The following is a 16,900-nucleotide window of genomic DNA, read 5'->3' as shown; positions in this document are numbered from 1 at the left end:
CCTAAGTATAGGATTTAAGTCACAGGTTAGTTTTTCATTTTATTTTCAGTCTAACAATACTGTCAAAGGAGAAGACTTTATCCTTTACAATCAGACTGTATAAATGGAGAATCCTGGTGTGTTTTCTTATGACAAAGAGCAACAGAAATTTTACCAGATCTTGGACTCTCTTGCTTTAGTATTTTGGTTTGGGGAAAACCTGTGAAAGTCTGAAGGGGGTCTCTGTTTATCTGCCTGTGTACAACTGCCAGGTTATTTACCAGCTTTTCAGAAGGTACATTGCAAACCCCATTAGCTTAAAGTTGACAGTGAATGTTATTCATTTCATTCCATAGAATATCTTTTCTTTTTTAGATGCTTTCTTTTTTTTGCTTTGATCCTTTCACATGTGCTCATGCAGCTCAGAACCAAGGTCAGCCGCAGGTGTTAGCATCATCAGCCCCATACCTGCATATTTTCCATCCACATCGCTGCTTCTGTGGCTTCAGTGCTCTTAGCAAGAGACCAGCTGAGGATACCTGCTGTGTACAGCACATTTAACTCCTCCTGGACTCAGTCCATCCAGTCTGTGTGAACAAGAGTTCAGGCATGGACTGAGGTACTGAACTTGTTTGGCAGCTTCTGCTACAGAAAGATGTAGGTCTCAGCTAGTGACCACACTGGTGAATGCAGACAGTGTGCATGGTAGGGAAGTTCAAATTTGAGACTATGCTTGGACATTATCCTTAATTGTATAGTACAGCTATAGAAGAATTCTAAAAGAAAGTTTGCAAATAATGCAAACATACTGGGATTGTCAAATATAAAGCTAGAAACGAATTTGAGGAAAGGTTTTATGTAACTGGGTGGGTTGAAATTCAGTGTTCAAAAATGCAGAGTAATAGACAATGGGAAAATAATGTTAAGTAAATACACAAAAGGGGAGTTCTAACTTAATTCATACCATTCAGGGAAAGAGATCAGGCAATCACAGTGGATAGTTTTCTGAAAAACTCAAATGAGTGCTCAGCACCAGTGAAAAAACAAACGAACCCAGAGCACCAGATAGAATAGTTAGAATGATCAGGAAGAGAACAAAACAGGATGGAAAAATCATTTTTGTGGTATTGTATAAATCCATAATATATCTAAATCTCAAATTACTGCATACAGTTTGACTGATTCCTGCTTACAAAAGATACAATGGAAGTAGTGAATGGTGACAAAGATCATCTTTTATATGGAATAGCTTCTATACAAAGAGTGACTCGATAAGCTAGAACTTAGAAAACAGATGGCTGAGGAGGGATACGATAGAGATCTATGGAACTGTGGATGGTGCATAGAACATGAACAAGGAATGGTTATTTACTATTTCTAATAACACAGGAACAAGGGGCAACCAATTAAATGATTGCACAGCAGGTTTAAAGACAAAGATAGTGCTTTTCACAGAATGCGTAATTAAATTGTGAAATGGCTCCCATAAAATGAGAATAAGAGAGTGGGATGATTTTGCTTAGAAAAGGGGTCACCGAGGGTAGATATGTGAGAGGTCTCTTACACCATGGAGGAAGGGGAAGAAGGAATACATGTTTGCTATTTATCACAGTATAAGAAGTTTCCCAGTTAAAAATCAGGCAGTGAATTTGAAGCAAACAAATAAAGATAATTTTTCTCCTTTGTATTTATAATTAAACTGTGGATCTTCTTGCCAGAGGATGTCATAGAGTCTGAAAGTATAAATGATACCTTTTATTTCCCATTTTTGCAATGTCCTTTTTGCAGAACTGTTCAGACTTGTCAGCCAGAGCCCAAATTTACTACTGCAAAAAAGTCAGGAGGCCACAATTGTTCTATAAGGTAGATCTTGGACAGCGCCACTCAGGCTATGTGGACAGAAACCATCTCTGGACAAAGATACTCCCATAAAATAGCTGGGGCAGAACTGTTGTAGCCAGCTCTGATTTCTTACTCTGAAGTACACTGCACTGAAATGCTTCTCCGTATTTCCAAATGGCTTAGGTTTCTGTTAGCCACTGATCTATTCTGCCCAAATCTGGGAAAGAAAATGATGGAACTGCACATACTGTGTTAAAATCTTTCCTTTACCATAGTGATAACTCCAATTCAGACACCTCCATTTAAAAAGGCAGAAGAAAACAGCTTTTTTTGTCTTTACCAGTCATATTCAAGGACTGCGGTTTAATATTTGGACATACTTAGCTAGCTTCTGTCCCACAGTTTGGACATAAGTAGGCTGTTGAGTACATCATGAAGAGCACATGTACCAAGTATATATTTCTCAGGCATGTAAATACTTTCCACTAACTTGAAATAATGCACGTTATGCCTGAGCCATTTTACCTTTTGGAACATTTAATTGTGATATGGCCATGGTTTTTGGAGCATTTTAGAATAGCAGCTGATCAAAGTTGATTATAGTAAGAGCAATAAGCCCCACAGATGTTTGACTCTTTATAGCTTCCCCAGAGTTAAGTTTAAAATATTCAGAGAGCCTACTCCCTGCCTCACCTGAATAAATCTGAAGTGGCCCTATTCCAGATTTAAATTGCTTTAACTAAACAGGGGACTTGGTTATCCAGCTGGCCCCATAATGTATATTAGTAATCCTCCTGATATAGACATGATTGACCTGCCTTGATAATATATCTTCCCATTAACTAAATCTAAACCCATGTATTATAGACCTTTTCATTTCCACCTGAAATATCTACTCCATAAACAATCTCACCAGCTCCACTGTGAGCAGAATTAGAAGCTTGTTTACGTATCTTGCCCATATGTAGCCAACTGCTGGGGCTGGCTGAGCTCTGCACACCCATCCAATTTAGCTGAACCCTGACCTCCATCATGTTTTTTGAACTGTGCATGGCTATGTTGCTTGTACTCCATTACAGCCTGCCTGTGGGAGGCTGTCCTCTCAGGTATGATGTGCCATCTCACCAGATGAAATGTCCCAAGGAAATGATGTAGGAGTTGTTTCACCCAGTCTAAATCCAATCTCCTATTTTTGGAGAGGTCCCTCCTGGATAAATGTGTTTTGTGATATTTTATTAGGTGAAAAGTGCTGACTGTATTAAAAAATCTTGTTCAGAGGTTGATGATCATCTTTTTTTACTCTCCACACTACTTTCCTTGTGAATACATTTAATTATATGATGCTGTATTCATTGCCTCGCTGACACTAAAGTGGTCTGCAGTTAAGACCTAAATACTAAACCAGGCAGATATTTGAGCGTTGTAAAGTTAGTCTAGATGTTTTTGCGAGCAACAGTGCTACGCTGATTTACAGGAAGCGGGGGGGAGGGTGCTATCTCTTGCATGCTCTCTTTATTGAATTCTCTTTCTTTTTCTTAATGCCCATATTTAGGTGGCTTAAGCAGTAGGAATGGATTTTTTTTAATTGCAGATATCTGACTGATATTGGGCATATTTTTAGTGCAAACCAGAAAACTGTTCCCTGGTGGTGAGCAGGATTATAGTGCTCACTGACAGGAATCCAACTCAGGTTTGCTGAGTTTTAGTATGCAAAATCCAATTTTTTAAAAGAAAGTTTTATTTGTGCTTGTTTTCACTTGATTTCATGGAGTCAGAAAACCCTCACAAAGCTAGAATTTGCTGCCTTTATTCTTACAGTGTATCTGCTCCACTTCATGATCAGTTTTATCGTGCCAGAGCATTGTTCCTTTTGGATGCATGAAGCATGTTGGAGCTAAGATGCTGGAGGACAGGAGAGTGGTGAGATTCTGTACACCCTCCACTTCAAAAGATGACACCTATCTTGCACACACGGTTTCTGTTAGTTTGCCTGTGTGGATTTACTGTATGTGGATCATGCGGTGCACACAAGTGGAAAAAAACATCTCTGTGCCTGGACTGAGGGCACCCAGGGCAGCTCTGCTGCCACCAGCGCGGTCAGTGCAGCTCACCTCCGTTACCTCTTTCCCATGAGTGGTGGGACAGGGACATATTCAGACACGAGACCTCAGGGCCTTTGCCCTGGATTCCCAGATCGAAAGGACCCTGAGCCAATGTGCAGTGCCTGACTCCTTAGATGCACAGATCCTTGCATCCTGCACGGTAAATCGCTCACAGCTGGGATTTGCTGTGCTGGAAACCATGAGCTCTGTGCAATTAATTCCAGCTCTACATATGCATACATGGTGTCCAGACTGAAAGGCTGCACAAGTTCTCCAATCTTGATAGGTGCAAATTATTCTCCAGGTAGCCAAATCCTAATCAAAGGCTTTCCTAAGCTGTGGCCAAAGGCTTCCCAAGGTGCCTGGTCAGTGTGGTAGGGAAGGTCCCTTCTGGGAAGATGGATGGATAATTGTTGCTCTGAAACCCATACAACCCTGGGACCATAGGCTGAGTACTCCTGGGTTTGAAATAAAAATAACCCAAATATACCATTAATGTATCTCGGATCAATTGTGAGGCTGTGTGATGGGAAACAGAAAAACCCAGATGGGGAGTGAGAGGCTCTAGGGGCCCAATGGGCCAGAAATGAGAATCGGGCCCAGGTTCTTCTGTGGCCTTACTGAGGGAGTAACATGTGTTACGACAGCAGCAGCCTGTAGCAGGCCACAGCAAATATATTTGGGTTTATAAAATAGGAATCCACAAAGTTTAGCCAGATTTTGTACAAACAATTTGGAGAATAACAAACCACAGCTACCTTGTGGTAACTTTTACTCCCCTCACAGTCAGTGCTCCCACCTTTGCTTCTGCATAACAAAGGCTTTGGCTATAACCAGTAAAATGAAATTAAATAGTATTTAATAAAGTACTCTAAGTACTTAAAATTAACCTTATTTATAATAATTTTACTTACTACTCTCTTTATAACAAATAAAGTTTCCATTTATTTGTGTGCATGTTTTGCTGAATACTTTTGATCAAACACCAAATTTAAGAATTATTATTATCAGGCTGACTAATTTTGAACTTGGCATTTACTGTGAAATTTACTGTATGAATTAGCATATTAGCACAAATTCAGAGGTGAAATAAAATGCTAACATCCATTTGTAAATGTTTGTAAATCCTTGTAAGATTATAGGAAGCAAAGCAGTAAGATCTTCCCACTCTCAAAGGTAGCTGTGCTTAGTCCTTATGGCATGTCCAAGTTGTACAGTATGCTCAGAGGACTGTGATACCGCTGAGGTGCAGATTGGGAAAAGGTTTGCAGATGGCTGGTGGAAGTGCTTTATGATTTAATGAAAGACTTCAGCATTCAGGTCTGCCAATGGTTGTGGTTTTGGATGAGTCATGAGCTGTAAAGTCACTTTTTAGATATAAGAAAGCTCTTTTCCATCCTTTCCACCTTACCCCATCTTCTCCCATGAAAAAGGCAAAGGGAAAAGGAGACCAAATAAGGCCAAAAGTGGTTTCATTGTGCCGTTTGAGATGTATATCAAACTCTAGCACAGCTACATCATATAATGTTACAAAGTGGGTAAAGGAATATTTGTCAGTTCTTAGTAACAGTGATTACCTGCAAACTGAACACTTGGCTTGTACAGGGCACAAGATCCTTCCCCAACCTTTTTTCTGCATTTTATCATTAGCACCAATAATAGCATCTGCAGGGAGTAATTAGTAACACCCTAGGGGAAAGGAACTCTGCCAGAGGACATCATTATGTCTGGAAAACTAAAGATGCTGTATAGTAAGGTCATGAATAAATTGTTTGAGTCTAGGGTGGAGGAGAAGACCAGTAGAAGTACAAAGTTTCCTACTGCTGCAGATACGCTTATGAAGAGCACATTAATTTCCACTGGAACACCATTAGGGAAATGAGTTTGTTCTGACAGTTTGTGTTGCTGGATACCATATGTTTACCTTGAGGGAATGTTTGTGGAGAACCACTTCGGGTTAATTGTAAATGTCACAATTAAATAAGTAAATATACAGAACTGTATCTGTGATCTGCATCAGTGCACAGACACTGTGTACCAGCACACTGGTGTGCCACGTCATGTGTGTACATCTAAATATATACTTTTATGTACTAAATCCATACCAATCAGCTTATCTGGACACACAGACATCAGGTACAAACAGAACCTGCATTTTGTCTTTCTGATTTGTTTATCATTACATACGTATGGCACTGCACCATGGCTACCTTTCTATTTAATGCCTGCACTGTGAGCTCAGAACCGAGCATTGGGCTTCCCTGTTGCTGGCGACAGGTGTTGCACCTCTAATTCATCTGGCATAAAAAAGGCGAGGAGGGGGAGAGCGGGAAAATCAGATAGCGTGTTAAAAATCTCAGATTAGTTGGAGTCACATTACAGATTAGCAAAGGTTCAAATATGTTGCCTTTCAGTGTTGTCAGTCCCCCTTAATAATCTGCACAGGAGTTGAGGATTTTCAGCACCTTGACAGATTAAACCTTAAGAACACTCAAACAAACCTGTCACATAGGTCTTATCATGCAAACTTGAGGCCAAGTTCAATAACAGCCCTGTTATTCTTCTGCATTGCAGAGGCCTTGAAAAATTGATTTTTCTGTTTTGCCACTGACTTAGTGGAACCAGGCTTTAGCCCTCCGAGGCATAGCCATTCCTGTAGATGGTAGGTACTTCTGAAATTCTTAATTTCATGTCTTTAAATAGTCAAACTTTGAGACAGACCAGGTATGGGTACAGACTTTGCTGGGTGTTGTTGACCATTGCTGGGTTATTAACTCCCCTTATGGTCTGGGATACCCTTTATTTCCTTTGAAAATGCATTTCATGGATTTAAAGGCCTGATCCAAAATGTACAGGAATAAATACAAATCTTTGTACTGAACACCAGAAAAGAATTTTAAAGGGAGTTGGTCATTGTTTACAGCAGGAATGTAATTTTAACAGAAACAAGAAATCTGATCTGTTTGTTAGGTCAACATTAATCCAGGGAAACCACTTTCTGAAGCATCCAGGGCTTGTTAACACAGGTAACACCTAAGGCAGCAGTGTGTCTTTAAGCTCTAATATTGTACAATAATAATTTTTGTGGAAGAAAATCTTCCCCTCTCCCTGAACAGAAACAAGACATATTATTGACTGCCATCCGGAAAGATGTATGCTCTGGCCGTCGTGAGTCTATTAATATTTGATGCTGATGGATGTGAGCTGGCAGCCTGAGTTATTAATGGAGTTTGGTTCCTTGGACCTAACCCTCCATATGTAGGGGAGAATTAACCGTAACAAGAACTGTATGCCCAAACCTCTGGTGGTGCTAGAAAAGTCTGTCATTTAGTTTCAGCAACAATTAGTTAGTATTTCTGAAGCACTTCAAGGTATAGGAGGTCACATAGGTGGTGTTAGTTACATTATTGCCACCATTCATTTTGATTTAAAGCTGACTTTTTAGGGTCCCGGGGATCACAGATTCCCCCACCTATATCTTTGGTATGTTGGAATAATCCCGTCAGATTTGGATTTCAAACAAAAAAAGGCTCACTTGTGTTAGCTTCTGAGCAGCTGTGTGGAGATGTGGGACACCCTGTCCTAGGTTGTACTGAGGTGCCATCTTGCAGATTGGGGCCTGGGAAGGTGAGATGCAAAGCAGAGGGCTGCTTCACACACTGAGCGGGGCAGTTAGCGGAGCTCGCCCTGATCCCACATCCCGTAAAAAGAGTTTTTCCATTGATTATGTCAGAGTCAGGTTTGACCCCAGAAATTAGGAAATAATACATTGGATAGATTTCAGGGGTATATTTTGATAAACTGGGCCATCTAAGTGAAAATGATGAATAAAATGAAGCACTTTTGAAATTTTGTGATGTCCATATGGATCATTCTGCCTTGGAAAATAGAGATGTAAAATACCAAGTTATTTATAGCTAGATTTCTTAATATAGCTTTAACATTTTCGGGGGTATACGTTTGATTGAATTAACTACTCCTTCCTATCACGTATACCACATCCAGGCATTTCACTACTCTCATTAACCTCCTGCTCTTAATAGAAAAAAGAATAATCAACATAAGGAGCACAGCTGTTGATTAATTTTGCTAAATAGGATAGAAATATAAAGTACCATATTGCAAGAGTGAAGATCCAATACACAACATTTGAAACCCATTTAATAGAATATATAACTCATTAACAACTGGATAGACGTATACTGTGGCATTATTCACTTGGGCAGGTGGTGAGAGGGAGGTGGAATTTACATATCTTTAACACTACCTGAATGCATTTAATTTCATAGGTCATTCTCCCAAATCAAGTTCAAAATGTTAATAACGGGGTGTGCATTTATAATTAATAAAATCTTAGAGCCAGTGCTATAGTTCAAGTGCATTTTCCTCTTATGTAATTAAGAAGTTAAGTGTATTTGGCAGTTGTCACTCAGAGAGCTCTGAAGGTCTTGCTTGTCAAACCTGGGGATAGAAATCTCATTAAGCCAGTTATTTTTTCAGTTAAGGTTTGTTTGCAAAGTAAGCGCGTATAAGGTGGACAGCCAGAATGACCAACCTCTGTTAGTCCATAAAGTATAGTACATTAAAGTAAATGCCAAAACTCAAAGGCTTGTTAATAAAGATGAAACAGCCTGATGTTTAGCTTGTATACAGTACCTTTTCTCTGGGATATCCAAAGTGTCTGTGTCCGACTGCCTTCCTAGAGGAAGTCTACAGAAAACTGGTGAATCCGCACCAGCCTATTGTGGACATGGCCAGGGAGAACTCACCGCATAACACGAGCTGATCTGCGGTCACAGAGAGTCAGCTGAGGAGCTGGAAATCCACCTTCTGCTTCCACCCATGGCCCAGATGCTGTTTTAGTTAATCTGGTTCCCAAGGGGATATTTTAGCTCTGCATGACTCTGTTCTACTTTCCTTTCCTTTTCAAAGGAATTTTCTTTCACTTCTAGATCACTAGTTCAAATCCAGATAAGGTCAGTTGTTATAGAAATTATTAGCAGTACCAGTGGTTCTGCATTGTACATGAAATGAGTTGGGAGTTTCATTCACACAAGATACGGCTTTCTAAGTGGCACTAATTGGCTGTCTAATTGTCACACACAGGAGAAAGGCAGAGGATTGATTAGGTGTGGAGACTGAATGCCCCTCTGCCATCCTGCTCAGCTCTGGGTTTCTGTAGCTCATTCTGTAGGCATGCTGGCAGGGTAATGAGGGGCAGCATGCTTTGGATTTTCTGGCTGTCAAAACAGCACCTTTTACTGCCAGGCCTTTTCAGGGGAACTTGTTTTACTCCACCAAGGTCAAAGATAGCATCTTTTACAAACACTGCTTTCGCTCAAAAATCAGAGACTTATAGGATTTACTTCGGAGCAGTACATCTTTTAACCGTTTCTTTTACTTGCCTCTAAAACAAAGTTTTTAGTATAAAATAGGATGAGTCATACTGGTGCTAGGCAGAACTGCTACAGCAAGCATATGGGGGTTTATGGTGCTCAGAAATCTGTTCATATTTCCTTTTACTGTCTCAGTGTCTGATGCTGTGATGTACAGGCTCCTGGAGGTACTTGCCATAGCATAGGGAAGCTGACATTTTGTGCATTTATCTCCTGATAAATAGATCCTCCTATCACACAGTGAAGCCTCTCACCTGCAAAAGTACATTTTGACCAATATCTTTTCCCCTGAGCTATGGTATAGGTCACACTGTGCAATGTGGTTACTATTTAACTTTGGAGTAGGATAGCTTTCTCTGACAGAACTAAATTATTGAAGTTTGACTTACTGAAGAAGTAAATTTAGGAGCTAATTCATGATGTGAAAGTCAGGACTACACATAGAAGGAAAAGGAGAAAAAATATCTTCTATATGCTAACATATGTAGACTCAACTATGGGACTCACTAAGTAGGTTTAAAGGAATTGTGCTCACATTTTAACTCCCTTGTTGTATCAGATGGACAATATCAGTAAGAACTGTGTCTCTCCTTTCAGCCACACAAGCTAATCAGTGCATACAGCGTACTGTAATTTACTGTTGAAATAAGCTATATTTCTGTAACATCTAAGTATTTACTCTCCTTTCCCTCACTTCCCCCACACCTAAAGCAGAAATAGGACAGAGACCGTCTGTTTCTGTGTTCTGCTCTGTGTGCCTCCTCTCTCTGACATACACATCGCTCCTTGTTCAGCGTTCTTCCTAAAGTCACAATCTCATGCAAATTAATTGAAAACAAATGCAGGTACCAGCTACGCATCAAAAAGGTCTAATGCACCTGCCATGTAGTTTTCCTCTCTGCCAGTCTGTGGAAGACGAGCATGTACAAGAACCTTTGGCTTTTTAACAACCCTATTCTTAGAATATGTTTTCCAAGAACTGCAAAGCAATCATTGCACAGTTTCAGACTGTATATTTTGTGATTAGTGTTTGGTAAGTGATGTTTTGCTTAATGATCTAACATCTGTTCTAGGAGGTTTGCTTTTGTAACTTCCCCACCTCCTGCTGAATGAATGCCAGAAACTTGTCCCTTTCCTCCAAGTCAATCAAAGCCCTAATTGCATCATAAACATGGGAAGCGGTGGTGACTGCTCAAGTGCTGAAGACTCAGCAATCAACTCATAACACTCCGTTCACTGTTTTGAAGGAGAAAGCCTCCCTGTGCAGAGATGGGAATTTCCTGCAATTCAGATTTCTTTAGCTGACTGTGACTTTTTTTTGGTTTGCAGGGAGATGACTGCACCATTACCTGCATGGCAGGAACCTACGGAACGAATTGTTCATCAGTTTGTAATTGCAAAAATGATGGTGCATGTTCCCCTGTGGACGGTCTGTGCTATTGCAAAGAAGGTAAACAAAATTCAGATTTAACAATTGTCTGCAATTTGGCATCAGTGTTTCTCCCCTTTTAAAGTGGCACAGCTGTGCAGTCAGTAACTCCACTATTTTCTTGTGCCTGTCAGTAATTCAACAGTCTGCCCAAGTATCAAAACTCAGCAGGGGCCTGACTGTATGTTTTGTCTCTGCCCTGAACAGGGGCCAGACTTAACTGCTCTGTTGCAAGAACAGGTCACAGAACTAAGTGTGTTGGCAGAACCACAGCTCCTTTCCAGAGGAAATGCAAAGCAATCCCCAGGCTGTTGGGGTTTTTTTCTCTATCACTTTGCTGCCCCATTTCTCCAGGACTCAAAAGCCCCTGTTGTCCCCTCCATGCCTAGAGTGACACAACTGGGCAAGGGAGCAGAGGCAGCCTCCTGCCTGTCTTTTCTTTAGCCCATTTCACTGGGCAGTGCCCAGCCATGCTTATCCTTACTAGAACTGACCCTGAGCTGCAGACTGCTGCCTGTCTTGACCTTAGAGTGGTCTCATTCCCTTAGGCTTTCCTGGTGCTCTGGGCTCCTAGCCGATCCTGGCTGCCAACCCTGTGCTTAGGGACTGTGGGGTGGGCCCTGGCTGTCTGCCCTTGCTGCCGTCCTCAGCTCCCCATCCTCCCTGTACCCTGGCACTGTGACACCCCAGCCACGTGCAGCTATCTATCCTCTGTCTCCTTAGCTGGCACGAGGTTGCAGGCTATGGCTGTCTTTCATCTAGGGAAAAAAGAAGTCTTGCCTGCTCAGGAGTGTCTCTGCAAGACTAACCTCTTTTCTTCCCACACATAGGTCCGTAATTCCCTTATATGCTTGGTAGTGAGCATAACCCATGTATCCAGTAATCACTTGAGAAATCTTGTACTGCTCCATAGCAGTGTCTCTTATGTTCCCTGTGCAGCAGTGCCTTCCCCCAGAATACCAACGTGAGCTATGCCTGTATGGCATACATAAGCCCTAAAACAGAAGTGAGGCAAATAACGATAAAATCTGGCATTTCAAACATGAATTAATGGATCACTGTAGAACCCCATTTAATGAGGGTGTATAAACCATGAGTTACTGCTCAACTCCATTACATACAGCTGCAGTGTAATGAAAGCCATTGTGCAGCTGGTAGTTAAGATTTGAGCCTTAATGGTTAGAAATGATGGCCTTGGTCCCTTTTTAGGTGTAATAGCTTCTTTATATTAAAGAGCATTCTCAAAAAAAATATGAGGTAAGAAACAGGCAGCATCGAATGGCAAGTTTCTTGCATTCTCGCTGATCAGCAGGTCTCCAGCCTGCCAGACAGGACTGCACTCTCTCTTGCTGCCCAAGCAAATTCCCAGAGAGGCATCAGGCACCTTAATCTGGTAAACAGCCAACACAGTAATACTTGTGTTGCCTTTCTGTATGTTTAGCTGCTGGTAAATGAAGTTGGGAGGTCATAATTAAAGGGTCAGTCTTTGACCCCAAGATAGTTTTGATTTACACCAAGATCAGGAGAAAACTGGTCCTAGAATCAAAAAGCTGCAGTTTGCAAGCTGCCTTTCTTGCTGCCTTTACCTTGTTTTTTTTCCTGAAAACATCCCAAATGCTATTTCTCTCATATGTTTCTTTAGGGTGGCAGGGAGTGGATTGCTCTATTCCATGCTCAAGTGGGAGTTGGGGTCTTAACTGTAACCAGACATGTTATTGCACAAACGGAGCAGCCTGCAGGCCGGCTGATGGCTTTTGCCTCTGCTCACCTGGATGGCAAGGGGAGTACTGTGACCAGCCATGTCCTGTAAGTACAACTGGGATGGTCTTGCATCCCCTTTAAAACCATAGTCCACATAGCTCTTCTAAATGTACGGTAGGTCAGTATCTCATTTTGTCTGTGGATATCTGAAGGAAATCATGTGTAAATAACAGATTGGCGTTCTAGCAGTCAAGTAGATGTATTATTCTTTGCATTATATTTTATCAGAGCTATTGCCTTGTTATCTGCATTTTCTTGAACATCATTTTTTAAAGTGATTCCTCATTTGGTTCTGTATAGAAATGTTAGGCACTGAGTTGTTTCTGTCTTCCTACAAAATGCGACTCAGCATTAAGAGGGACATGATAGATGATTTTGCACGTTTTAGAACAAAAAACTGATTACTGAGAGACTTTTATTTATATTTTTGGAAGGATGGAACATATGGTCTTAATTGCAGTGAGCGTTGTGACTGTAGCCACGCAGATGGGTGTGATCCTGTCACCGGTTACTGCTGCTGTCTTGCAGGCTGGACAGGTAAAATTAGCAATTACCTTTGTAAACCTTGGGGCTTTTGGTTTTTTGGGGCTTGGTGGGGGGGGTTGGTGGGTTGTTTTGCTTTGCTGTTGCATCAGTTATAGCACTGGACTTGTGACTACAAAGTTTTAAATAACAGATTGAGACAAGATCAGCTGAACTTACCCATATTTAAATCACTCATGATGGTGACAGTAATTGGCATTCATTAAATTTGTATTCAGATTAGTTGAAGATGGCTCCAAATCTGGAGCCAGATGTTAGCCTTCTGTAAAGAGAATCCTCAGGAGGGATGCAGATCATCTGGAAATCCTGCAGAGTTTTTCTCCTTGAATAACCCTTTCCACGGAGGTGGTATGGTGAATCCTGGGACCATCATACCTGGGGATGCAGATAGGTGTTTTCTGAATGCTAAGAGTCATTACAGCTGCTCCATCGTACAAAACCCAGTTTTGTCACAAAAAGTTACGCTTTTCCCATTTTCCCATCCTTCTTGCCACACAGAAGGATAGTTACAGAGAGCAGATTAATGCTGGTTTGACAAAGAGTTCTTGTGATTACACAGAGGCAGAGAGGAATACTCAGTGAAGTCAGAGAGTCCAGGCTGGAGATCTCAGTACAATCAGACCTTCACTTGACTCCACACTGATATGTCTCTTTGCCAGCTTTTGACAGCTAACGTAACAGCAGCGGGGAGCAAGTTATTGACCCAACCAGTATTTCACACTTAGCTGCCTAAAATACTGGTTAATCTCCCTCAGCTCTCTGTAAAGGCCCTGGAGGGAAATAAACTTATATTCTTGCCCCATAATGGCAGAACCAGCAGTGGCACTGACAATCAAAATGCGTTTATATTAACAGCAATTCATTTGTAAAATTTAATTGTTTTTCAAACAAGTACAAGTTGGAAGAATGTATGGAGAAAGGCAGGCTGATCAGGCAGCCAACATTTGGGATACTGTCACCTTACCCCTTCATTTGTGCCTTAAACCAATGCATGTCTTCTATTTCTGATGGAAAGAACATCACCACAGCAGCTCAGCTCCTAGAAGCATGAAGCAAAAGGAATGAAATTATACCTAGAACATACAATGGAAAAGATCTTGTAAGAATTAAATAAAATGCAAAAATAGGAAGTTCTATGTGCTGCTAACAACAAAGCTACTTTTCAAAGATACTGGGCATGCATCCCTGAAAAGGGCATTTTTCCCACAAGAAAATCCATTTTACAAGCTTGCTAATATCCCCTCCTCCAGCTTGCATTCTGTGCTCATTGGACTGCGTTCATCTTTCTTTGAGCCTCTTTACCGTCAATATATCCATCTATCAGGCTTTAAAACTCCACTGTGCATTATTGATGATCATCAGAGAAACAGTTGGTAGGCTTTCCTGTAGTCATTGTGAGTTTCTTCAAGGGAGAAAATGGTTTTTAAAAGTACAGTAAATTAAAGAGATATATTTATGGACACTTACTCTAAAAGTTTATTACACATCTTTCTGAATATAGCATTCCAGAGGAAACTGCAGAAAATGTATTTTGCAGACAATGCAGACTAAAAGTGTGGCTTTTCCTCAAAGGCATTTGCAACAAATACTTTATACTTACTCCCATGCACATCTGTAAATGTACATCAAATGCAGATACAAATTAGTCCAAGTAAAGGTAAGAATAATGGCTGTGATATCCTCCTTTTTTAATTTCCATATTGGGCAAGATAAATGTGTATTAACTTGCAGGGGACTTACTGCCAACTAAGCACTTTATCCTACAATGTACCCCTGCAGTTCTGGAACTCCCTTTTTCAAGATCACATTTCAGGAAGGAAAATATTACATTAGTATTCGAGACCAGGTTGGAGTTGAGATGTTGACAGGGCCATGTAAGGTGTGCACTGGAAATGTTGATAGACAGAGCCAACATATGTTTTGTTGATTCTACTTCCAATATTTTTTTCCACTTGGCTTATCACCAGACACAAGGATAAATTCTGCTCATACTAGTTTGAAAGTATGTAATTTAAGAAACTCTTCAGCTAGATAATTATATTTTCATATTAAGGAGTATGGCATCGGTGAAAGATTAATCTTATCTGTAGTTGTTGTGAACTGGGCCATGATGTGTATTGCAGTGCATTTAATAAATATGACGTGATAAATAATTCAGGCCTAAATTTTTACTTTCTGAATTTGGTACTAATTACGCATGGCCTGAAAAGATCAGAAAAGTTCAGGATCGTGGAACATCTGAAGGTTTTCCTGCCCACTCATACCAGACAGAGAATTCACGTGGCTTTCTGATCCTAATAGCCACAAAACTTCATCTGAAACAGCATATTCTGTATGTTCATCCCACATGTGGGACTCCCTCTTGATGTCAGTGTTTTATGTAAAGATCAAGGGGAAGATTGAACCCATTTTCTTTAAAGTGGTTTTCAAGATGTTACTGCTACAAACCTTCAGAGACTGATAGATGGTAGGAGCATGGAGGAAGACTGGGAAAAGAAGAAAAAAGGCATGTAAAGAGTAGCGTACAATGTAAGTTAATAGCAGCCTAACATCCTTTTATTATGTTATGACTGCCACCCATCAAGACTATTATTCAGGACAATGGCCTTCCGTGTGTACCAGCTGGGGGAAGGTAATTTTAAGGAGCTGAGTGTACTTGGCAGATGGGAAGATGATGAAGAGATTCCCACATATCAACCAGGAGATCACAAAGCTGTGCAAACCAGCTGTATGCATAAATAAGCACACTGGCAACAAGCTGCTTAGAGACGTGCATATACAGTTTCCATTAAGTTCAGTGGGGAATTGCACGTGTGCAGCCAAAGGCAGAAGTTAGATCAGATCTAAAGATGATTGCGCCCTGTCGTTATTGCTGAAAATTACCCAACCAGGTACACAGGCATGTTGTATCACAGATGGCTTTGTAGATAGCATGGCAAGCATAACATTGGTACATGAGAGACCAAAGCCACATTGGCAAAAGGCTCTCATGTGATATGAGCAAAGTGAAACTTGTTCAAATGTGGGCCAAAATCCGATCTGTGACCTGCTGTCACAATGCAGAGGTGAACTTTCCTCCACACGAAGGAAATGTCAGATGCAATAACAATAAGGGCTCAGCCTTATGCTGAATGGAGTTCTCCAGCTTGCACCAGTACTGCATATGCATAACCTCACGTATATAAATAGTACCCTTGAAATCAAAAGACGACATGTTCATGTCTATTGCTAGGTTAAAAAGGAAAAGTGTAGCCCCCAGCAGGATCAAGTCTTGACTGATTAGACTGATTAGACTTTTCTAAAGATTAATAAGGGTCTCTCTTACTCCAGTTCTGCCATGCATTTTAGATATGTATCAATTCTGTGCTTGCAGCTCTGTGCCTGTGTGTATGTGTGCTCACAGATACCTTAAAGCTCCCAACATACTAGTCATTTGTGGAAGAGGTGTTATTTTGTGTACATTCAGGTTAAAATGAAAATGCTTGAAAATGGAGTGCTTTGGTGCTAATTGCATTTGGTTAATTAGGGATCTCGCGCACACACTGAATCCGCAGGGAGAACAGAAGTGCAGAAAAGCTGCATGGTGGAGCATTTTTTGGAAGTCCTTTGCAAGCAAACAGGTCCTAGAGAAGCAGGTAGCAGTCTCATCTTGCCCAGATGCAACCTCCTCTCCGGGGTGCTCTGCGACAGACAGTGATAAGGTCATAAATTTCAGTTAGGCAACTCTTAATAAATAACCTGAAACTGGACAGAAAAGGACGGGCTGCCCCGGTAGCCTTGCTGGGTGGGTCAGAAGCTAGGGAGAACATGGGGAGGCAACGTTCCTCTGTTAGGTGTAATGTTGCGCG

At 41.0% G+C, this 16,900-nt stretch overlaps 1 protein-coding gene across 1 annotated transcript in view; it reads left to right on the top strand.

Annotated features, from left to right (window-relative positions):
• Positions 1–16,900, top strand: part of MEGF11 (multiple EGF-like-domains 11) — a 217,503-nt gene that overhangs the window by 146,033 nt on the left and 54,570 nt on the right. The window contains exons 11-13 of the mRNA XM_010572088.1: positions 10,649–10,769; positions 12,391–12,554; positions 12,944–13,046. Of these exons, the coding sequence (XP_010570390.1) occupies positions 10,649–10,769; positions 12,391–12,554; positions 12,944–13,046 (388 nt within the window). The remainder of the gene's footprint in view (positions 1–10,648; positions 10,770–12,390; positions 12,555–12,943; positions 13,047–16,900) is intronic.

The sequence above is a fragment of the Haliaeetus leucocephalus genome, unplaced genomic scaffold (genome assembly GCF_000737465.1).
Source record: "Haliaeetus leucocephalus isolate CR32 unplaced genomic scaffold, Haliaeetus_leucocephalus-4.0 Scaffold339, whole genome shotgun sequence".
Classification (NCBI taxonomy): domain Eukaryota; kingdom Metazoa; phylum Chordata; class Aves; order Accipitriformes; family Accipitridae; genus Haliaeetus; species Haliaeetus leucocephalus.
The sequence above is the reverse complement of the archived record's forward strand: the minus strand, read 5'-3'. Positions and strand labels throughout refer to the sequence as shown.